The sequence below is a fragment of the Coregonus lavaretus genome (assembly GCF_964263955.1).
Source record: "Coregonus lavaretus genome assembly, chromosome: 27".
NCBI lineage: Eukaryota > Metazoa > Chordata > Actinopteri > Salmoniformes > Salmonidae > Coregonus > Coregonus lavaretus.
This window is the reverse complement of record NC_140014.1, coordinates 6,883,390-6,907,997: the sequence shown is the minus strand read 5'-3', so window position 1 is coordinate 6,907,997 and position 24,608 is coordinate 6,883,390. Positions and strand designations below refer to the sequence as shown.

The 24,608-nt window shown below is 48.1% G+C and overlaps 2 protein-coding genes across 2 annotated transcripts in view; one reads left to right on the top strand and one right to left on the bottom strand.

The window, feature by feature from the left end:
• Positions 1–19,770, top strand: part of LOC311103134 (baculoviral IAP repeat-containing protein 7-A-like) — a 55,820-nt gene extending 36,050 nt beyond the window's left edge. The window contains exons 4-5 of the mRNA XM_084144680.1: positions 16,744–16,988; positions 18,615–19,770. Coding sequence (XP_084000806.1) covers positions 16,744–16,988; positions 18,615–18,850 — 481 coding nt within the window. The 3' untranslated portion in view covers positions 18,851–19,770. The remainder of the gene's footprint in view (positions 1–16,743; positions 16,989–18,614) is intronic.
• LOC311103132 (transcriptional repressor protein YY1-like) overlaps positions 1–24,608 on the bottom strand; it is a 964,063-nt gene that overhangs the window by 417,421 nt on the left and 522,034 nt on the right. The gene's annotated exons all lie outside the window — the stretch shown is intronic.

Sequence of the window (24,608 nt, the reverse complement as noted above, 5' to 3'; positions counted from 1 at the left end):
CAGGCAAGGTAACACTGCCTGAGAAACCCTCTACAGTGAGCTGGGGTGCTGTCAAACCGCTCCGGGAGGGGCAGGTGGACGTTGCTGATCGGACCGGGGGGATATAGATAGTGGTGGGGTGGCTGGAACGACCGCGGGGAACTGGGAATGTGGTGGTGTAGCCTGCAGTTGGCGTAAAGCCCGGAGCACTTCGTCCATGGCAGTCCCAAGGAGCTCCAGGCACGAGTCGTGGCGGCGGAGCTTCCCTCCTACAGCGGAGAGGTCGGGATGTCCTGCTGCTTCCTGTTTTCTTGGGTCGGTCATTCTGTCACAAGTGTAGAGAGGAGAAGGCAGGAGGCAGTCACAGGTTTAGAACTACGGAATTTATTAAAGCACCATAGCATAAAGCGGGACGAAACCCACAGTGCTAAATATAAAGGAGAGATTCCTCTCAGGAAAACAAACAACATATACAATGACCGACAAAGACAAATGGCAGAGGGAGTATATATACAATGATAGAGTGGGGATTGGAACCAGGTGTGTGTAATAATGACGAGACAAGTCCGGGGTTGATGATTGAAGGGCGTTTGCCAGCAGTAGGTTCGGCAGCAGCTAGAAGGCCAGCGACACCGAACGCCTGAGCTGGACAGGAGGGGGAGCCAAAGCGAAGGCTGGTGTGACATTCACAACTCATCAGTTACACGTTTGAGAATGTTTTTACAACTACAAATATATTATACACGCTCAAATCATTATTTCAATGATTTACCTCCATAGACTTCCCCCAAACAAACAAAAACCGACCCCTTGGAGAATGAGTGCACAACTGGTAAATATTCGCTTATAGATGTGTCTGTCAGTCAGCTGGCTAGCTGCCGTCTGAGACTTCTATTGCAGTAACGTTGAAAGGCTCTGGCTAGTATTACTTTAGCCAGCTAGAAGGATGAAGTAATAAGCTAACGTTACCCAGAGCCTATCTCAGCTGGAGCAAAAATAATACGCTACTAAGTTCTCACTTCTCATAATAACTTTGCTTTACAGAGAGTAGGTTACTGAGGCAGACAGTGATGTGGCGCTCAGTGGTGAGGCTGAGGCAGGTTGCAATGCATGCAGGAGGAAGCAGAGGAGAGAGAGGAAGAAAGCAGGTTAATACAGTGGTTCCCTGGCAGAAACATTTGTTTTAGGTCAAACTCATATTGGTACTGCTAATGAGGAAAATCAGTGCCAAGTAATGACTTGCAACCATAGAGTTAGATGCTGTAGACATTATCTGCCTCTATGCTTGCAACCTCCACCTCCTATTTATGCAGGTAGTAGTAGGCCTATCTAATATAGGATACCTACTTGTATCAGCTGGTGTAGATGAACTCCATGAGGATGAGTTCCTGCATATGGTCACTACTCAGTGAAGATGCCCTCCACTGTTGTCCACCACCACCCTCTTCCAGCCATATCTGTTGTCCACCACCACCCTCTTCCAGCCATATCTGTTGTCCACCACCACCCTCTTCCAGCCATATCTGTTGTCCACCACCACCCTCTTCCAGCCATATCTGTTGTCCACCACCACCCTCTTCCAGCCATATCTGGAACTCCTAAAATGACAGACAGAAATGCAGACAGGACAGACAGATGGACACACACACACACACACACACACACACACACACACACACACACACACACACATACACACACAGCCAGTGTGAGAGACAGGCCACAAAAAAAGAAACAAACACAAAACAAAATAGTTTATAGTACATGCACACTGTATAGTGTATAATGAAAAGCTTTCAGATAGTAATGCCCTAACTCTCCAGAACCCAAGGCCATACAGCACTGGAGTCATGAGAAGGGCTAGTAGAAGGGCCCTTGTTCTTGAATAGCCACATACAGTGCCTTCGGAAAGTTTTCAGACCCCTTGACCTTTTCCACATTTTGTTACGTTACAGCCTAATTCTAAAATGGATTACATTTATTTTTTCCTCACCAATCTACACACAATGCCCCATAATGACAAAACAAAAACAGGTTTTTCGAAATTTTAGCAAACGTATTAAACATAAAAAACTGAAATACCTTATTTACATAAGTATTCAGACCCTTTGCTATGAGACTCGAAATTGAGCTCAGGTGCATCCTGTTTCCATTGATCATCCTTGAGATGTTTCTACAACTTGATTGGTGTCCACCTGTGATAAATGTAATTGATTAGACATGATTTGGAAAGGCACACACCTGTCTATATAATGTCCCACAGTTGACAGTGCATGTCAGAGCAAAAACCAAGCCATGAGGTAGAAGGAATTGTCTGTAGATCTCCGAGACAGGATTGTGTCGAGGCACAGATCTGGGGAAGGGTACCAAAAAATGTCTGCAGCATTGAAGGTCCCCAAAATCACAGTGGCCTCCATCATTCTTAAATGAAAGAAATTTGGAAGCAGCAAGACTCTTCCTAGAACTGGCCACCCGGCCAAACTGAGCAATCGGGGGAAGAATACCTTGGTCATGGAGGTGACCAAGAACACGATGGTCACTCTGAGAGAGCTCCAGAGTTCGTCTGTGGAGATGGGAGAACCTTCCAGAAGGACAACCATCTCTGCAGCACTCCAACAATCAGGCCTTTCTGGTAGTGGCCAGATGGAAGCCATTCCTCAGTAAAAGGCACATGACAGCCTGCTTGGAGTTTGCCAAAAGGCACCTAAAGACTCTCAGACCATGAGAAACAAGATTCTCTAGTCTGATGAACCCAAGATTGAACTCTTCGGCCTGCATGCCAAGCGTCACGTCTGGAGGAAACCTGGCACCATCCCTACGGTGAAGCATGGTGGTGGCAGCATCATGCTGTGGGGATGTTTTTCAGGGGCAGGGACTGGCAGACTAGACAGGATCAAGGGAAAGATGAACGGAGCAAAGTAGAGAGAGATCTTTGATGAAAACCTGCTCCAGAGTGTTCAGGACCTCAGACTGGGGCGAAGGTTCACCTTCCAACAGGACAACGACCCTAAGCAAACAACCAAGACATCGCAGGAGTTGCTTCGGGACAAGTCTCTGAATGTCCTTGAGTTGCCCAGCCAGAGCCTGGATATGAATCCGATCTAACATTTCTGGAGAGACCTGAAAATAGCTGTGCAGCAACATTCTCCATCCAACCAATGTGCAGAGAAAAATGGGAGAAACTCCCCAAAAACAGGTGTGCCAAGCTTGTAGCTTCACACCAAAGAAGCCTTGAGGCTGTAATCGCTGCCAAAGGTGCTTCAACAAAGTACTGAGTAAAGGGTCTGAATACTTATCTAAATGTGATATTTCAGTTCTTAATTTTTAATACATTTGCAAACATTTCTAAAAACCTGTTTTGCTTTGACATTATGATGTGTAGATTGATGTGAAAAAACAAACAATGTAATCAATTTTAGAATAAGGCTGTAAAGTAACAAAATGTGGAAAAAGTCAAGGGGTCTGAATACTTTCCGAATGCACTGTACCACTAGAGTAACTTCAGAGTAACTTCAGTGCATCATATCTTGCTTGCTGGATGTGATAGAAATTATATAACCATGCTAGTTAGCTAGCTAGCAAGCTAATTGTTTCAATGCATCTTCTGAATGTGAAATTACAAGGCACAAAAGACACCTACCTAAGGCTGTTTCCCCGATGTCCTCCTTGTTGTAAAGGAAATGTTAGCTAGCTAATGTTAGGCAAGTCTGTCCCAATGGGCTAGCTAGCTGGCTAGTAGCCACTGAGCCCTTTTGATCTGAAATTGAAAAGTTAAATAAATAAAAAACTATTTTCTTATACACTAGCTTGTTAGTTAGTAGAAAACACTGTTGCCTCTCATTATTGTCAGCTAGCTAGCTATCTATCTAACATAGCTGTACTGGCCATAATTTTAAAGGTGTTATTTATTTTTTTGCATAGTAATTTCTGAATATGTCCATAATATATCTGCAGTAATAAGGGATCAATAGTGTTTCACAGTATTACTTACCTACCAGTGTTGATTGGCTGTGATATTCGCCTATTGATTGGGTTGGCTTCTGTTCTGTTGTCGAAATGGGAAAGCTGTTTTGACTTTGGCTGTGTTATCTAGTGGAAACTGGGGCAAGCGGCCACTAAAATTCTACACTGTTAGCTCAATTTCAGTTTATTTGAGAAAACAAGCACTGAATTGTGTAGGGAATCATTGTACCATCTAAATCTCTGTGGAATATATTTTCAATAACAACAAATATTGTTTTTACAGCTGTTTGAAGCTGGTGGACTGAAAGACAAAGGCTCAAACGCTTGTCTCCGCCATGTTACGGGGAAATGGGATGTGGAGGAGGGGGAGATTTGTTTTGAATGCAGCCTAGTGCTGTTGCAATTCACCTAGCTCCCACATAGAGGAGAAATTCTGAGAAATTCTATGTGTAGCACCTTTAAACTGCTAGCTGGGGTATAGAAAATCAGGATGAACTGTCACTCCAAAACTGGTTGACCAATAGAGACTCATCATCTACACCTCCCTCTAAACCCCGCCTACACGGAATGAATGTTCCAAAACTTTGCAAACGCTAAAAAAGGGCAGGGTATTGCAGGCAAAGAGAGAAGTGTTTCACAGATTTTTATTTTATTTGATTAATTTACAATTAATTTGTTTTTGCCTTTCAAAATGATTTCCTTGCAATATTTTATTTTATTTTTCTCAATACTTTTGGGTTAATGTTTTGCTTTCTTTAGCATTATTTTTGTTTGCAATAATAATAATTTTGATCTCGAATTCAAAAGGCTTGCTAAATATTAAAGGCACAAAAGTAATTCCATAGCTCAGCCAACCAATGAGCAAATTAACCAATGCCTGCTTAACACACACAATACACAATGATTACACAGTTAAAAATCTATAGGCCTATTTCTTCTGATTCAATTATTAAAGATATCAAATGTTATTATTATTTTTTATACCTTTATTTAACCAGGTAAATCATTGAGAACAAATTATATTTTACAATAACGACCTGTACATATAGAATAAACACACAGGGTCCTAATAATACACATTTAAAAACACTTATAGGGGAAATATATTTATCTTAAGGTGATTCTCGAAGAATACAGTGCCTTCGGAAAGTATTCAGACCCCTTGACTTTTTCCACACTTTGTTACATTACAGCCTTATTCTAAAATTGATTAAATCGTTTTTTCCCCTCATCAATCTACACACAATACCCAACAATGACAAAGCAAAAACAGGTTTTTATACATTTTTGCAAATATATTAAAAATAAGATACTGAAATATCACATTTACATAAGTATTCAGACACTTTACTCAGTACTTTGTTGAAGCACCTTTGTCAACGATAACAGCCTCGAGTCTTCTTGGGTATGACGCTACAAGCTTGGCACACCTGTATTTGGGGAGTTTCTCCTATTATTCTGTGCAGATCCTCTCAAGCTCTTTCAGGTTCGATGGGGAGTGTCGCTGCACAGCTATTTTCAGGTCTCTCCAGAGATGTTCGATCGGGTTCAAGTCTGGGCTCTGACTGGGCCACTCAAGGACATTCAGAGACTTGTCCCGAGTCCACTCCTGCGTTGTCTTGGCTGTGTGCTTAGGGTCGTTGTCCTGTTGGAAGGTGAACCTTCGCCCCCAGTCTGCGGTCCTGAGCACTCTGGGGCAGGTTTTCATCAAGGATCTCTCTGTACTTTGCTCCATTAATCTTTCCCTCGATTATGACTAGTCTCCCAGTCCTTGCCGCTGAAAAACATCCCCACAGCATGATGCTGCCACCACCATGGTGCCAGGTTTCCTCCAGACGTGTCGCTTGCCATTCAGGCCAAAGAGTTCAATCTTGGTTTCATCAGACCAGAGAATCTTGTTTCTCATGGTCTGAGAGGCTTTAGGTGCCTTTTGGAAATCTCCAAGCGGGATTTCATGTTCCTATTACTGAGCAGTGGCTTCCATCTGGCCACTCTACCATAAAGGCCTGATTGGTGGAGTGCTACAGAGATGGTTGTCCTCTGGAAGTTTTTCCCATCTCCACAGAGGAACTCTAGAGCTCTGTCAGATTGACCATTGTTTTCTTGGTCACCTCCCTGACCAAGGCCCTTCTCCCCTGATTGCTCAGTTTGGCCGGGCGGCCAGCTCTAGGAAGAGTCTTGGTGGTTCCAAACTTCTTCCATTTAAGAATGATGGAGGCCACTGTGTTCTTGGGGACCTTCAATGCTGCAGAAGTGTTCCCCAGATCTTTGCCTCTACACAATCCGTTCTCAGATCTCTACGGATAATTCCTTCGACCTCATGGCTTGGTGTTTGCTCTGACATGTACTGTCAACTGTGGGACCAGGTGTGTGCCTTTCCAAATCATGTCCAATCAATTTCATTTAACACAGGTGGACTCCAATCAAGTTGTAGAAACATCTCAAGGATGATCATAGGAAACAGGATGCATCTGAGCTCAATTTCGAGTCTCATAGCAAAGGGTCTGATTACTTATGTAAATAAGGTATTTCTGTTTTTGTTTTTAATTTGTAAATATGTGTAAAAACCTGTTTTCACTTCGTCATTATGGGGTATTGTGTGTAGATTGATGAGGATTTTTTGTTATTTAATCTATTTTAGAATAAGGGTGTTACGTAACAAAATGTGAAAAAAGTTAAGGGGTCTGAATACTTTCCGAATGCACTGTAAAATGTATACATGTCATATGAGCCTTGCAGAAATGTTCTCCCAAACAATATTTTACGTGGTGTCAGAGTGCTGTGTGTGGATGAGTGTAGGGAATCAAGCGCAGGAACCAGGATGACTTCAACAGACTTTAGTAAATCCAAATCAGGTAAAGAGTCGTCAACCCAACCGGGCGGCGCGAACAATTACGCACAAACACAGTGCGGAAAACAAGAAAAAGTGTCATGAGCCTCTCACTCCACCGGGTTACCACCTTAATTTTCTTCCACTCTGCTCACCACTCTCTCTACTCAGCCTAACTAGCTCCACCTGTCCCTGCTCTGCTCTGCTCTAATTACTCTTCCAGCTGCGCTGCATTACCCACTACCTCTCCCCAGTATTTAAGGCCCTGTCTTTCAGCTCTCCGGTGTCAGATCGTCTGCAAAGCTCACACCCGGAACCTGTTTGTTCGCGCTTCTGGCTCACCCTGGTTTTAGTACCCCGGACCTGCCTGATTTTTGGATACTCTTCTGCCCCAGGAGATCCAGACCTGCTTCTGCCATAACGACTCCTGACTACTCTTCAATCCCGGTAACTCTGACCAGCCTTCTGCCTTGCTACTACGTATTTTGGATTTCCCTTGAACTGTACTGCTGCCTTGTTTCATTCCGTCCTGTTGTGTCTGTGTCTCCCCCCCCCCCAGGACTTCTGGACCACCCACCACCGGCTTCATAGGACGCATCGCTGCCACTGGGGGGGGCACAGACCCAGCACATTGGACGGGATCCCTGTTACCCCTGGAGCCTTCATTCACTCCCTACTTCCCTTTTCCCTTAAGTTTTAATAAACTTTCTGGTGTGACGCAATTGTGGTCCTCTGGTCGTCTGTCTGAACCGTGACAGTACGATCTGACCATTATGGACTCAGCGCACACTTTCCCCGACATGGAAACCGATGAGCATGAGCAGCAGTTCCAGCAGCAGCAACAACAACTCGCCATGATCATTCAACTCCTCACCAACCTTACCCCAGCCAGTCTGCCCACCAGCCCTGCCCCCGAGTTACCTGCCCCGGTCATTGCAGCCGCTGCTCCGGAACCCAAGATTGGAAACCCCGAGCGGTTCAACGGCGATTCAACCCAGGTCCGGCCATTCCTGACTAGCTGCCGACTTCAGTTCTCCTTGCAGCCAAGGACCTTCGCCACGGAGGGGGCTAAAGTTGGGTATGCCATCACTCACCTGACGGGCCGAGCTCGACTCTGGGGAACAGCAGAGTTCGAACGTCAAACCCCCGCATGTGCAACCTTCGACCTGTTTGCTGAGGAGATGCTGAAGGTGTTTGACCTGGATTCACCAACCGCAGAGGCGTCTCGTGAACTGTTCAGTATTCGACAAGGCAGACGTACAGTCGCAGACCATTCCATCGACTTCCGAACCCTGGCTAGACGAAGTTCTTGGAACACACCATCATTGGTGGACGCGTTCTTCCATAGTTTGGCTGACTATATCAAGGACGAGTTGGTCTCCCATGAACTGCCTTCCACTCTTGATGAAGCCATCGCACTGACTGTCAGGATCGACAGAAGGATACAGACCCGTCGTCGTGAGAGGGGGCGCCAAGGTCCACCTACTACCGGCATTCGGAGAGATCCGACTGGGCTCCTGTCATCTACTGCCACTCACCCAGGTCAGCTTGATCAGTCTGAGCCTATGGAGATTGGGCGAGCCTCTCTCACTCCTGCAGAGCGCCAGCGCCGCTTCACCTCAAACCTCTGCCTCTATTGTGGAGGTGATGGACATCGTGTGGTAACCTGCCCTTTAAAGGGCCGAAGCTCACCGGGCATAGGGGGAGTCCGGTTGAGTTCAATGACCATCCAGTCCTCCGACCGCAAACCCCTGCTGCAAGTTCACCTCCGCCTCTCTGACTCAACTCACACCCTGGCTGCTCTGGTGGATTCTGGCGCCGAAGCCAACATAATGGACATCAAGCTGGCACGCCAACTGGGACTGGAGAACCTCCGTTTGACACCTCCTATTCCTGCCCGGGCACTGGACGGACACTTACTCGGATCGGTCACTCATGTCACGGCCCCGGTCTCGATGGGTCTGTCCGGAAACCATCAAGAAACTATCCAGTTTCACCTGCTCCCCTCTCCAGGCCAACCCCTCATCCTGGGTTACCCATGGCTCCGCCGGCACAACCCTCAGCTCGACTGGGTGACCGGGGTGATCAGGGAGTGGGGAGAGGACTGCCACCGAACCTGCCTGCTTGCTGCCGCACTACCCCCTCGGCCAGTACCTACTAACTCCGCTCCTGACCTCTCCAATGTCCCAGAATGCTACCATGGTCTCAGAGAGGTGTTTAACAAAGCAAGAGCCACATCTCTGCCCCCTCACCGACCGTACGACTGTGCCATCGACCTCCTCCCTGGAACAGCCCCTCCAAAGGGTCGTCTTTATTCGTTGTCTGCTCCTGAAAGAAAGTCCATGGAGGACTACATCAATGGCTCTCTGTCCGCAGGATTAATCCGTTCATCTTCATCTCCTGCTGGTGCTGGCTTCTTCTTTGTGGGGAAGAAGGACGGATCTCTTCGCCCCTGCATCGACTACAGGGGACTCAACGACATCACAGTGAAAAACCGTTACCCTCTGCCTCTGCTCACCTCTGCTTTTGAGTTGCTCCAGGGAGCCACTGTTTTTACCAAGTTGGATCTCAGAAACGCTTACCACCTAGTGCGGATCCGGGAGGGAGATGAATGGAAAACCGCATTCAATACACCAACAGGCCACTACGAGTATCTGGTTATGCCTTTTGGCCTCACCAATGCTCCTGCTGTGTTCCAGGCTCTAGTGAATGATGTACTGCGGGACATGTTAAACAAGTTTGTCTTCGTTTACCTGGATGACATCTTAATCTACTCCAGAAACCTGTCTGAACACACCCGCCATGTCCAGCAAGTCCTTCATCGTCTTCTGGAGAATTCCCTCTACGCCAAGGCAGAGAAATGTGAGTTTCACGTCAAGACAGTGGCCTTCCTGGGGTACATAGTGGCAGAGGGAAGTATCCAAATGGATCCTGCCAAAGTATCAGCAGTCACTTCATGGCCAGTTCCGGAGAACAGAAAGAAGCTGCAACAGTTTCTGGGGTTTGCTAACTTCTATAGAAAGTTTATCCGGAACTACAGTACCGTTGCTGCCCCTCTCACTGCTCTAACCAGCACCAAGCAACCCTTCACCTGGACCCCAGCAGCCGACAAAGCCTTCAGTACCCTCAAGGTGAGGTTCACCTCCGCTCCCATCCTCCAGATGCCTGATGTGGACCGGCAATTCATTGTGGAGGTGGACGCCTCGGATGTGGGAGTTGGTGCTGTGATTTCTCAGTGGGCTGCGGAGGATAGGAAGCTCCATCCCTGTGCCTTTTTCTCACGTCGGTTGTCCCCCTCTGAGTGCAATTACGACATAGGGAACCGTGAGCTGCTGGCTGTGAAGCTTGCCTTGGAGGAGTGGCGTCACTGGCTGGAGGGGTCCACCATTCCATTTCTCGTTTGGACCGATCATAAGAACTTGGAGTACATCCGCACGGCCAAACGGTTGAACTCCAGGCAGTCCCGCTGGGCCCTGTTCTTCACCAGGTTTAATTTCACTCTGTCATACCGGCCTGGATCACGCAACACCAAGCCAGACGCCCTCTCCCGTCAATTCCAGAAGGATGACACCCCCTCCAAGGACCCTGTGTCGATTCTGCGAAGTCCCTGCATCGTTGCAGCTCTGACCTGGGCTGTTGAGGAACAGGTGCTGGAGGCTCTCCGTAACCAGCCAGGTCCCAGCACTTGCCCAGCTGACCGCCTTTTTGTCCCCGAAGACCTGAGGTCCCAGGTCGTTCAGTGGGGACATGACTCCCGCCTAGCTTGTCACCCTGGCTCCACCCGCACTTACAACCTGCTCGCCCAGAGGTTCTGGTGGCCCTCTCTGAGAAAGGATGTACGGGAATTCGTCCAAGCCTGCCCCATCTGCAACCAACACAAGTCGTCCTGCCAGCCCCCAGCCGGATTGCTGCAGCCCCTGCCTGTGCCCAGACGTCCCTGGTCTCACATCGCCCTTGACTTTGTCACGGGGCTGCCCCCTTCAAGTGGCATGACCGTCATTCTCACCATAGTTGACCGTTTCAGCAAGATGGCACACTTCATTCCCCTCCCCAAGCTCCCAACCGCCAAGGAGACCGCCCAGGTGGTCCTGGAACACGTCTTCCGGATCCACGGACTGCCAAAGGATGTAGTTTCTGACCGTGGTCCACAATTCTCCTCCGCTTTTTGGAAGGAGTTCTGTCACCTGCTGGGAGCCACAGTCAGTCTGACTTCCGGATTCCATCCCCAATCCAATGGGCAGTCAGAGCGGGCTAATCAGGAGCTCGAGAAGGCACTGCGATGCATGACTTCACGCAACCCCCACTCCTGGTCGCAGCAATTGACATGGGTGGAGTACGCACACAATTCTCTGACCTGCTCTGCCATCGGTATGTCCCCTTTCCAATGTGTTTATGGATACCAGCCTCCTCTATTTGCCAGCCAGGAAGAGGAGGTTACTTGCCCATCTGCACTTGCTTTTGCCCGTCGATGTCGCCGCACCTGGTCACAAGCCCGAGCCACACTCCTCAGATCCGTTGCCAGCTACACTACCGGGGCCAACCGTCGGAGAATTCCTGCTCCCACCTACCATGTTGGTCAAAGGGTGTGGTTGTCATCGAAGAACCTGCCACTCAGGGTGGAGTCGCAGAAGCTGGCACCTCGGTTCATTGGCCCATTCCCTATCATAAGAGTGATTAGCCCAACTGCTGTCCGGCTCCAACTGCCTAATTCCCTGAGGGTGCACCCCACTTTCCATGTGTCTAAGATTAAGCCCATCCATGAGAGTCCGCTGGTCCCTGCTGCGCCTTGTCCTCCTCCTCCACGGCTCGTCGATGGTGGTCTGGTTTACACCGTCCGCCGCCTGCTTCGGTCCAGACGGAGGGGTAGGGGTCTCCAGTACCTCATTGACTGGGAGGGCTATGGACCTGAGGAAAGGACCTGGGTGCCAGCTAGTCGGATTGTGGATAGGACTCTCATCACCGCTTTCCACCAACGGCATCCTGATCAACCTGCAATCCGTAGGGGCCGCCCCAGAGGGGTCCCTAACCGTCCTGCCCGCTCGGCTTCCTGTCCTGTGCCTGATCCTGTCTCGGGACCTGTCCCATCTCCCGACCACGGCCCTCCGGCTTCCTCCGAGGATGAGGACGTTCACTCGGACCGTTCGGAGGAGTTCTAGCCCTCCTCCGGCTCCCCTCCTCCCGCCCGGCGTGGTGTTGCTCTTGGGACTTCTGGGGCCGTCCCTTGGGGGGGGGGGTTCTGTCATGAGCCTCTCACTCCACCGGGTTACCACCTTAATTTTCTTCCACTCTGCTCACCACTCTCTCTACTCAGCCTAACTAGCTCCACCTGTCCCTGCTCTGCTCTGCTCTAATTACTCTTCCAGCTGCGCTGCATTACCCACTACCTCTCCCCAGTATTTAAGGCCCTGTCTTTCAGCTCTCCGGTGTCAGATCGTCTGCAAAGCTCACACCCGGAACCTGTTTGCTCGCGCTTCTGGCTCACCCTGGTTTTAGTACCCCGGACCTGCCTGATTTTTGGATACTCTTCTGCCCCAGGAGATCCAGACCTGCTTCTGCCATAACGACTCCTGACTACTCTTCAATCCCGGTAACTCTGACCAGCCTTCTGCCTTGCTACTACGTATTTTGGATTTCCCTTGAACTGTACTGCTGCCTTGTTTCATTCCGCCCTGTTGTGTCTGTGTCTCCCCCCCCCCCAGGACTTCTGGACCACCCACCACCGGCTTCATAGGATGCATCGCTGCCACTGGGGGGGGCACAGACCCAGCACATTGGACGGGATCCCTGTTACCCCTGGAGCCTTCATTCACTCCCTACTTCCCTTTTCCCTTAAGTTTTAATAAACTTTCTGGTGTGACGCAATTGTGGTCCTCTGGTCGTCTGTCTGAACCGTGACAAAAAGCGCACGCAGTGCGAACTCTCGAAAATGACAACAAACGAGAGAGAACAAACTCCTCTGTGGCAAGCTGACAAAATACAATCACGCATAACACCTGACCCAAACAAACGAAACTAAATAGGGAACATAATCAAACACAAACAAGGGACAGGTGTTACAAAGAGACAAAACCAAACGAACATGAAACATAGAACGGTGGCAGCTAGTACTCCGGAGACGACGACCGCCGAAGCCTGCCCGAACAAGGAAGAGGAGCAGCCTCGGCCGAAACCGTGACAGTACCCCCCCTTGACGCGCGGCTCCAGCCGTGCGCCGACCCGGGGCTCGGGGACGACCCGGACGACGCGGAGCAGGGCGCGCAGGATGACCCCGATGGAACTCGGTCAGCAGGGACTGGTCCAATATGTCCCTCCTTGGCACCCAGCACCGCTCCTCCGGGCCGTACCCCTCCCACTCCACGAGATATTGAAGACCCCCCATCCGGCGTCTCGAATCAAGGATGGACCTCACGGTGTACGCCGGAGCCCCCTCGATGTCCAACGGGGGCGGAGGAGTCTCCTCTATCTCATACTCCTGGAGTGGACCAGCTACCACCGGCCTGAGGAGAGACACATGGAACGAGGGGTTAATATTCCTATAGTCAATAGGCAGTTCTAACCTGTAACACACCTCGTTCAACCTCCTCAGGACTTTGAATGGCCCCACAAACCGCCGACCCAGCTTCCGGCAGGGCAGGCGGAGGGGCAGGTTTCTGGTCGAGAGCCAGACTTGATCTCCAGGTGCGTACACAGGCCCCTCACTGCGGTGGAGATCGGCGCTCGTTTTCTGCCGACGGATGGCCCGCTGCAGATGTACGTGGGCAGCGTTCCATGTTTCCTCCGAGCGCCGTACCCATTCATCCACCGCAGGGGCCTCGATCTGGCTCTCGTGCCAAGGTGCCAGAACCGGCTGGTACCCTAACACACACTGGAAAGGGGTTAGTTGGGTGGAGGAGTGGCGGAGAGAGTTCTGTGCCATTTCGGCCCACGGAACGTATCTCGCCCACTCCTCCGGCCGGCCCTGGCAATAAGACCTCAGAAACCTACCCACCTCCTGGTTAACACGTTCAACCTGCCCATTACTCTCCGGGTGGTAACCCGAGGTAAGGCTTACCGAAACCCCCAACCGTTCCATAAACGCTCTCCACACTCTGGAGGTGAACTGGGGGCCTCGGTCAGACACTATATCCTCGGGTACCCCGTAATGCCGGAAGACATGGGTAAACAGAGCCTCAGCGGTCTGTAGGGCAGTGGGTAGACCCGGCATGGGAAGGAGACGACAGGCCTTCGAGAACCGATCCACAACGACCAGGATGGTAGTATTCCCCTGTGAGGGGGGAAGGTCGGTAACAAAATCCACCGAGAGGTGGGACCAGGGTCGTTGTGGAATAGGCAGGGGTTGTAGCTTACCCCTGGGCAAATGTCTGGGCGTCTTACACTGGGCACACACCGAACAGGAGGAGACATAAATCCTCACATCCCTAGCTAACGTTGGCCACCAGTACTTCGTGCTAAGGCAGTGCACTGTCCGGCCGATACCCGGATGGCCAGAGGAGGGGGACGTATGAGCCCAACAAATGAGGCGATCGCGTACCTCGAGCGGAACGTACGTCCGACCCACTGGACACTGTGGAGGACTTGGGTCGGTGCGTAACGCCCGCTCGATCTCGCCATCAACCTCCCACACCACCGGTGCAACCAGACAAGACTGGTAGTATGGGCGTGGGCTCAACGGACCTCTCCTCCGCGTCATACCGCCGAGACAGAGCATCTGCCTTCCCGTTCTGGGACCCAGGGATGTATGTGATTTTAAACACAAACCGGGCTAGAAACATAGTCCAGCGGGCCTGGCGAGGATTCAGTCTCCTAGCTGCCCGGATGTACCCCAGGTTACGATGGTCAGTTAGAATGAGGAAAGGGTGTTGAGCCCCCTCGAGCCAATGCCGCCACACCTTTAGGGCCTGTACCACGGCTAACAGCTCCCTGTCTCCTACGTCATAATTCCGCTCCGCCGGACTGAGCTTTTTAGAATAAAACGCACAGGGACGGAGTTTAGGTGGAGTGCCAGAACGTTGGGAAAGAACGGCCCCTATACCGGCCTCTGACGCGTCCACCTCTACCTGGAACGGTAAAGAGGGATCCGGATGCGCCAACACCGGCACCGAGGTAAACAGGTCCTTCAGTCTCCCAAAAGCCCTGTCCGCCTCAGCTGACCACCGCAAGCGCACCGGACCCCCCTTTAACAGAGACGTTATGGGAGCTGCCACCTGTCCAAAACCCCAGATAAACCTCCGGTAATAATTCGCAAAACCCAAGAACTGTTGCACCTCCTTCACAGTGGTTGGGGTCTGCCAATTACGCACAGCTGACACCCGGTCTACCTCCATCTTCACCCCTGACGCAGACAACTGGTAACCCAGAAAGGAGACCGACTTCTGAAAAAACAGACATTTCTCTGCCTTGACATATAGGTCATGCTCCAACAGCCTCCTCAATACTCGGCGCACCAGGGCTACATGCTCTGCTCGGGTAGGACTGTACACCAGAATGTCGTCGATGTACACGACTACTCCCTGTCCCTGCATGTCCCGGAAAATCTCATCGACGAAGGATTGGAAGACTGAGGGAGCATTCATTAACCCATATGGCATGACTAGATACTCGTAGTGTCCGGAAGTCGTGCTAAACGCTGTCTTCCATTCATCTCCCTCTCTAATGCGCACCAAGTTATATGCGCTCCTGAGATCCAATTTTGTAAAGAACTGCGCACCGTGCAGTGACTCCGTCATAGTCGCAATCAGAGGAAGTGGATAGCTGTACTTCACCGTATTCTGATTGAGACCGCGGTAATCAATACACGGGCGCAGACCTCCATCCTTTTTCTTCACAAAAAAGAAACTCGAGGAAGCGGGTGAAGTGGAGGCCCGTATGTATCCCTGTCTCAGAGACTCAGCGATGTACGTCTCCATTGCCTTCCTCTCCTCTTGAGACAAGGGATACACATGGCTCCGCGGGAGAGCTGCTCCTGACTGGAGATCTATCGCACAATCCCCCCGTCTATGAAGCGGCAGCTGCGCCGCCCTAGTCTTACGAAACACCAGTTTCAAATCCTCATACTCGGGGGGAATATGCAGTGCTGTCATTAGATTCGGACTTTCCACCGAGGTCGCCCCTATGGAAACACCCAGACACCGCCCCTCACACTGGGCAGACCACCCTTTAAGAGCTTTCTCTCGCCACATAATAGTAGGGTCATGGGTCATCAACCAGGGAAGGCCCAGCACTACCGGATATGCAGGAGAGTCAATCAGATAGAGCTGAATCGTCTCCTCATGACCCTCCTGCGCCATCATTTGAAGGGGCGCTGTGACCTCCCTAATCAACCCAGACTCTAACGGACGGCTATCTAGGGCATGAACAGGGAAAGGCTTATCAACTGGAAGGAATCTACCAGCGCCTTATGCTGGGAACGAGGTGCAACCTGTGGAAAACAAACAGGCAAGGTTAGGTGCACGACAGAAAGCTCTGGGTAAGTAGGGCGCCTACTCACCTGGGGGGACCCCCCAATGCGTGACCAGAGGAGCAGCCTCGGCCGAAACCGTGACACGTGGCATGTGCAAAGATGCTTCATGGAGTGATGTCCAATGACAGGGTGACATTTTTGGTTGATTTCACAAATAATTCACCCTGTCATTGGATTTAGGTTCAAAGTTCGGTGAAAAAAATACAAAATGATCTCACTTTTTGCAAATCTAATCAGTTTTCTATGTTGATTCAACGTAATCACGTTTATTTATTTTTTGTTTAAATTACGTGGAAACCAAATTGATTCAACCAGTTTTTGTTAGTTGACAACTCAACCAAATGTACTGTAAATCAAAAGTAGATGTTGAACTGACGTCTGTGCCCAGTGGGGTGTGATGGACTAGAAAACCGGTCTGCACTGAGTGAATTAATTACACATTGTGTTCTCTAGAGGAAAATAATATTATATTATAAGCCACGGCCCTGATTTTCTCATTCTCTCTCTGCAGTGAATTTACTTCTATTAGGCCAATTTCAGACTTCGAAGATGAGGAGATTCCCATGGAGACAAATCAACAGGAGGAAGCAGGGATGATGGACACTCTCGTGGTCAAGTCTGCTCTGCATTTGGGCTTTGAGCACTGCCTGGTCGAGCAGATAGTCCAGAGTAAAATGAGAACCTGCGGGGAGAACTACAAGACGGTTCAGGAGCTGGTCTCAGATCTGAGGATGGAGGAGAAGGAGATGTGGACAGGTAGAAAAGTTGTGTCACATGAAACCACATTTTTGACCACACCCATTTTGATTTGACAAAAACCTTACATACAGTACATGTTTGCCCATGATAGAAATGGTAAGAATGTGAATCTTAAAGGCCAGGTTCACTTCATTTGAACTAAACCTCTATTTCTTATGGAAATGGTGTTATAGAAGTGCCCAGACACTTTTTTTGCGATTTCACTTGGTTTTGAGAAACTTACCCCACCAGCAATAGACTTCCTCATTGCTCGTTCTGCAGTATGGGGGCCATGGATAAACAAGAACAAAGGCTCCAAAAACACCCAAATATGTCCTTTTAGAAACGGCAAAGCCCTCAGTATAGTGATGCAGGTCTTTATATGTTGTACACATTAAATTGTGTAATTCTGAACTTCATCCACAATGTTATATTCCATTGTGTTGGACTCGAGTGATACTTTTCCATGTGCGAGCATACGCGTAATTTCTCATTCCCATTGGGGTGATACGAGAAATTAGAAACCACGCGCATGCTCGCACACGGAAATGTATACCGCCGTCAGTTGAAGGGTGGAATACATGTTTGGCTGATAAATGTGCAAAGATTTGAATATCATAGACATTTTAACTTTTAAATGGTACCACAATGACAGTTGCAGATCCATCCATCAAAGAATATTGACTTGATTGGGAATATTCATTGTTTTAAATTACATTGTCACTCCATAGAAAACCTATTGAAATCATAGAAATACAGATAATAGAACAGACATTCCCATTCAAGTTGATATTCGGCGGTGGGTGGACTGGCAGTCACCTTTGTGGTAGTAATTGGAATCAGTGGAGGCTGCTGAGTGGAGGACGGCTCATAATAATGGCTTGAACTGAGGGAATGGAATGGCATCAAACACATGGAAACCATGTGTTTGATGTATTTGATACCGTTCCACACTTTCCGCTCCAGCCATTACCACGAGCCCGTCCTCCCCAATTAAGGTGCCACCAACCTCCTGTGTTGGAAGTTAAAGATGCACTATGCAGAAATCGCTCCGCCAAATTCAAATAGTTTGACTAATATGAAGAACAAAATCTGAGTTTTTAGATAATTTACATCGAAGGTAAAAAATTACAGATTTATTTTGACATTTTCTTTTCAAGAAATGATAACATTGTTTGTACTTTCAGGACCTCTATCTCCTGACAGGGGTGTCAAACTCATTTCGCCCTGGGGGCTGAAATTCGGTCTTCAATGAGGTCCAGAGGGTCGCACTGAAAATGTGTTATATTTCCTCTCCGTCCAAATGTGCAAAAAAAAGTCCTCCATCCATAGTTTGGGGGATTTTCCATGCTCCCTGACTGTCTAGCTTTCATTTCGGTGAGTGTTAGCAAGCTGGACACAGTCAAGAAACTGTATGAATGTACAGTAGGTCCATTATCATTTCTACACAGTTTCTATTTGGTTTGAGTCATTTTAAAGTATATTGAGTTAGTTTTCGTTCGTAGTTTTTTTAAATTACTCAAACCACTTGCGGGCCGTATGTTTGACACCCCTGATATAGAATGACCCAGTGTGGGCTATCCGTCTTCAAGACAATATAAAAATGTCATGCCATTAGAATGTTTCATATTTCTCTTTCTACAGCTTCTTGCAAGGACCAAATGAAGCAGTCGCCTAAACAGCAAGAGCAGTTGCGCCATCTGCAGGAGCAGTTGCGTCATCTGCAGGAGGAACGTACATGTAAGGTGTGTATGGATGAGCCGGCCAAAATGGTCTTTATCCCCTGTGGACACCTGGTGGTGTGTGAGAAGTGCGCCTTGCTGAGTAAGTGTCCCATCTGTAGACAGGAGGTTCAACACACTCTCCTCATCTTCACTTAGACCAGTACAGGATGACTCTTGCTGTATCTTGGGTTATAGCGGATCCCCATGCTTTATCTTGGGTTCGAGTCATGCGTCCTCTGAAACATGACCTGCCAAGCCGCGCTGCTTCTTAACACCCGCTCGCTTAACCGGCAGCCAGCCGCACCAATGAGTTGACGGAAACACCGTTCAACTGACAACTGACGTCTGCTTGCGGGCGCCATGCCCGCCACAAGGTGTCGCTATAACTAACGGGCAACCTGCCTGTCACTAGTGCGTCGCCCTATGGCGAGGGTAAAAAATAAACAAATTAAACCCTTATTCCTTAAGATGGATTTTTTGACTGTCTTTTTTGCCATTTAAGAATGTGTTATGCAATGTCTTTCTATGGGCTATAGTAGTGATAAATATATACTGTATATTTTTTTATACCTAAATGGCTTAGACTAATAGAGGTTAAAAACAGAAGTGAGCTCAGGACAGCCCCTTGAGGCCTCCGGTACAAAGTGGGTGGAGAATGTTGTGACAACCTTCACTCTGATTCCTTCTGTTGGTGAGGATGCTTTGTATGATATTGACCATTTGTGGGGGGAGTTTTAGGTTGCTGTCTCTGAGTTTGTTGAGTAGGCCCTGGTGCCACATTTAGTTCCCGACACACTCAACCCTCTCCAAAAGGAATGCATATGTGAGGATGCTGTTCATCAACTACAGCTCGGCCTTCAATACCATAGTGCCCTCTAAGCTCACCACAAATCTCATGGCCCTCGGACTGAACTCCTCCCTATGCAATTGGGTCCTGCACTTCCTGACAGGCTGCCCCCAGGTGGTGAAGGTAGGCAACGTTACGTCCTCGACACTGATTCTCAACACAGGGGCCCCACAAGGGTTCTTCCTGAGTCCCCTCCTGTACTCAAATAAAATCACATTTTATTCGTCACATACACATGTTTAGCAGATGTTATTGGGGGTGTAGTGAAATGCTTGTGCTTCTAGCTCCGACAGTGTAGTAATATCTAACAAGTAATATCTAACAATTTCACAACATATACCCAATACACACAAAACTAGTAAGGAATGGAATTTAAGAATATATACATATATGGACAAGCAATGACAGAGCGGCATGGACTAAGATACAGTAGAATATTATAGAATAGAATACAGTATATACATATGAGATGAGTAGTGCAAGATATGTAAACATTATTAAAGTGACTAGTGTTCCATTTCTTAAAGTGACCAGTGATTTCAATAGGCAGCAGCAGCCTCTAATGTGCTAGTGATGGCTATTTACCAGTCTGATGGCCTAGAGATAGAAGCTGTTTTTCATTCTCTTGGTCCCAGCTTTGATGCACCTGTACTGACCTCGCTTTCTGGATGATAGCGGGGTGAACAGGCAGTGGCTCGGGTGGTTGATGTCCTTGATGATCTTTTTGGCCTTCCTGTGACATCGGGTGCTGTAGGTGTCTTGGAGGGTGGGCAGGTTGCCCCCGGGAACCAGGCTGGGCACACCCCCATCCTCATTAACAGGGCCGCTGTGGAGACTTCAAGTTCCTCGCCATGCACATCTCCAAGAAGCTGAAATGGTCAAATCACACAGACACCGTGGTGAGGAAGGCACGTCAGCGACTCTTCAACCTCAGGATACTGAAGAAATTCAGCCTGCCCCAGAGAGCCCTCACGGTCTTCTACAGGAGTACCATCGAGAGCATGCTGTCGGGCTGCATCACAGCCTGGTACGGCAACTCCACCACCTCGGACCGCAAGGCGCTACAGAGGGTGGTGCGCTTTGCCGAACGCACCATTGAACACCTACAACACCAGGTGTCACAGGGAGGCCAAGAAGATCATCAGGGACCCCAGCCAACCGAGCCATGGCCTACTCTCCTCATTTCCATCACTCAGATGCAGGCAGTATAGGAGCATCATGGCAAAAACTGTAAGACTGGCCAATAGCTTCTACCCCCAGACCATCAGGCTGCTGAATACACCCCCCACACCCCTGAGATGTTCTTTTTTTCAGTTCATGAAACATGTGACCAAGACTTTACATGTTGCATTTATATTTTTGTTCAGTGTACATCTGCAACCCTGTACATGTGACAAATAAACTCTCTAATCTCCTTTTTCTAAAACCAGCTTGGTGGATTCCCAGTACCCCCAGGGCCTCTACGTGTTCACTTAGTCTTTTGTTAAATTTTTTTACTAAAGGTATCCCTAAGTTGCTTAAAATTGATTGTCGGTAGATGGTTACATTTTGGGGATCTTTCCCAGTTTTTTTTTAAATAATTGTTTCCCCAGCAGACTTCCAGGGTGCGGAAAGTGGTAGGTGGGGAGGAAAGCAGTGAAGAACTGACCCAGCAGGCTCAAGTAGATTAGTGGGGCCTCTGAGGAGCCTGCTATCCACCTCGTCCTCATCAAAAGATAACTATTGCTCTCTCCCAGAAGCTTGGCTGGTGCGTAAAACCTGCGAATTCAAACAAAACAAAAAGGTGTAATGGGTTTGCACTCAAAAAGATGTTGCATAAAGCTTACTTCATTATTCATTATTATTTTAAAAAATGTACTGCCCCTCTCCTGATTAAATAGTTTTCCCCCCCTCATCAATCTACACACAATACCCCATAATAACAAAGCGAAAACAGGTTTTAAATTTTTTTTCTATTGATCATCCTTGAGATGTTTCTACAACTTGATTGGAGTCCACCTGTGGTAAATTCAATTGATTGGACATGATTTGGAAAGGCACACATCTGTCTATGTAAGGTTCCACAGTTGACAGTGCATGTCACAGCAAAAACCAAGCCATGAGGTCGAAGGAATTGTCTGTAGAGCTCCGAGACAGGATGGTGTCGAGGCATAGATCTGGGGAAGGGTACCAACACATTTCTGCAGCATTGAAGGTCCCCAAGAACACAGTGGCCTCCATCATTCTTAAATGGAAGAAGTACGGAAGTACCAAGACTCTTCCTAGAGCTGGCTGCCCGGCCAAACTGAGCAATCGGGGAAGAAGGGCCTTGGTCAGGAAGGTGACCAAGAACTCGATGGTCACTCTGACAGAGCTCCAGAATTCCTCTGTGGAGATGGGAGAACCTTCCAGAAGGACAACCATCTCTGCAGCACTCCACCAATCAGGCCTTTATGGTAGTGGCCAGACGGAAGCCACTCCTCAGTACAAGGCACGACAGCCCGCTTGGAGTTTGCAAAAAAGGCACCTAAAGACTCTCAGACCATGAGAAACAAGATTCTCTGGTCTGATGAAACCAAGATTGAACTCTTTGGCCTGAATGCCAAGCGTCTGGAGGAAACCTGGCACCATCCCTACAGTGAAGCATGATGGTGGCAGCATCATGCTGTGGGGATGTTTTTCAGCGTAAGGGACTGGGAGACTAGTCAAGATCGAGGGAGAGATGAACGGAGCACAGTACAGAGAGATCCTTGATGGAAACCTGCTCCAGAACGCTCAGGACCTCAGACTGGGGCGAAGGTTTACCTTCCAACAGGACAACAACCCTAAGCACACACCCAAGAGTGGATTCGGGACAAGACTCTCAATGTCCTTGAGTGGCCCAGCCAGAGCCCGGACTTGAACAAGATCGAACATCTCTGGAGAGACCTGAAAATAGCTGTGCAACGACGCACCCAATCCAACCTGACAGAGCTTGAGAGGATCTGCAGAGAAGAATGGGAGAAACTCCCCAAATACAGGTGTGCCAAGCTTGTAGCGTCATACCCAAGAAGACTTGAGGCTGTAATCGCTGATAAAGGTGCTTCAACAAAGTACTGAGTAAAGGGTCTGTATACTTATGTAAATATGATATTTCAGTTTTTGTTTTATATACATTTGCAAAAATGTCTAAAAAACTGTTTTTGCTTTGTCATGATGGGGTATTGTGTGTAGAATGATAAATGGAAAAAACAATTTCATCCATTTTAGAATAAGGCTGTAACGTAACAAAATGTGGAAAAAGTCAAGGGGTCTGAATTGCTGATTGCTGATTTGGTTGCTGTTTCGTTTATTTATTTTCTGCCAAAAAAAAGTCCCCTGTTATTTGAGTTGGGGTTATTTTATCTTGATGAAGTCTCTTATCAGTTTCTTTTCTGTTTGATGAGGTTGATGTGAGCTGAGGGCTATTGTGATGTTGGCTTGGGGGTGGTGAGAGGTATGGTTTCCTCTAGGGCCTGTATGAGGATTTTCTCTGCCAGCTGGTATATATCCTGGGGTCCTCTGATTTTTCCAGGGTGGTGAGTATTTTGTTGCTTACACATTCTCTAAACTTCTCACAGTCTGCTTTTTTGTAGTTGTGTGTCTTTTTAAGGCAGGCCTGATGGAGCTGAAGGGAGAAGGAGGCGAGGATGGGGAGGTGGTCATTCTCTACATTATGGCTGACAGAGAAGTTGTGGTCAAGGATGTCGGATGAGGTCAACGATGTCGGTGGAGTTATTGGTGTGATTTTCAAGGCGGTAACACCAATGACAAAATCAATCAATCAAAGTTGTCACACAGTGCTTTACACTATTTTTTTAAGAAGGTATATTAATCACCTTTGTTTGGATACTTTCTATTATTCAAAATAGTAGATAGATGTCTCCAAATCCCCCCAAAATGTCACTGCAACTCCCCAGTGGTCGTACGACATGATAGACGTATTTTACTGGTTTAAATCTGGTCGGGACATCATATAACCAGATCACAACCAGATTAAGACGTCTTCTTCATGGCACCTTTTTGACATCATGATAAATACGTCTTATTTTGGTTGATATCTGGTTTTTCTAAGAAATCTGATTAAACTGCTGACCATTTATCTAAATGTTACTCAATTAATAGAAACCAATCTATATGAACATGTGCATAGTGTTTGTGGGACACACACCCATTGCATATAAGACACTAGAACCATTACAATTATAAACATTTAAGTAATGTTCTTTTTCAGCAGAGTTTGCATGATTCAGTTTAGCACACTTGGCAAACAACAGCTAGTAGAACGCACCAAAGCGGGTTAGGGTCTCGTGGCATTCTGTACCCAGTCCACACACTGGGCTCGGGCCTATTCCGTTTGAGACCCGGGGGACTCGGCATGGACCTGGGACCCGGGGGTGGGGGGTGCTTCATGCGGGCCAAACTCTTCCAGAAACAAGCAGAATCATATTACTCTGGACTCCAGCTAATGGTACTGGGGCCGAGTCCACTTCAGCTTATCCGGCCCGATTAACTTTTTCAGGAGTAGGGCCATTTTAAGTTTTTATTCGTCAGGTGATGAAATTCAAAAACATGAAAAATAAAAGTGATATATTTCACCTCCAAGTCATCACATTTGCTAGGTCATTAAAAGCAGAAATGTGTGACATTCTCTAAAGTCCTATATCTATCAGAGATGGTCCCTAATTTAGAGAATATCTGATGCTATAAATGCTTTTGCTTTTACTACAGGCTATGGCAGTGTTTTTTTGTAGTTGCAGTTAGGGCTGTTACGGTGGCTGTATTTCCGCCACACCGGCGGTCACCTGTCATGACGGCAGTCAAATTCCACGTGACGGTTTAGTCACGGTAATTAGGCTTCTCCTAGCACTGATGCTGCTCATGGTCATTAGTAGCCTACCAAACTTGCTAACTGCCTGGTACTCAGCACTCTATTGTCCCTCTAATCACTCTGACATCAATGCAAATGTGATCGAAAATCTAATCAAACACTTCATGAGAGCCCATGAGCGCATGTTTCGCAAACATTTCTATAGGCTATGCAATTGCGTGAGAAAACAGTGATGGCCT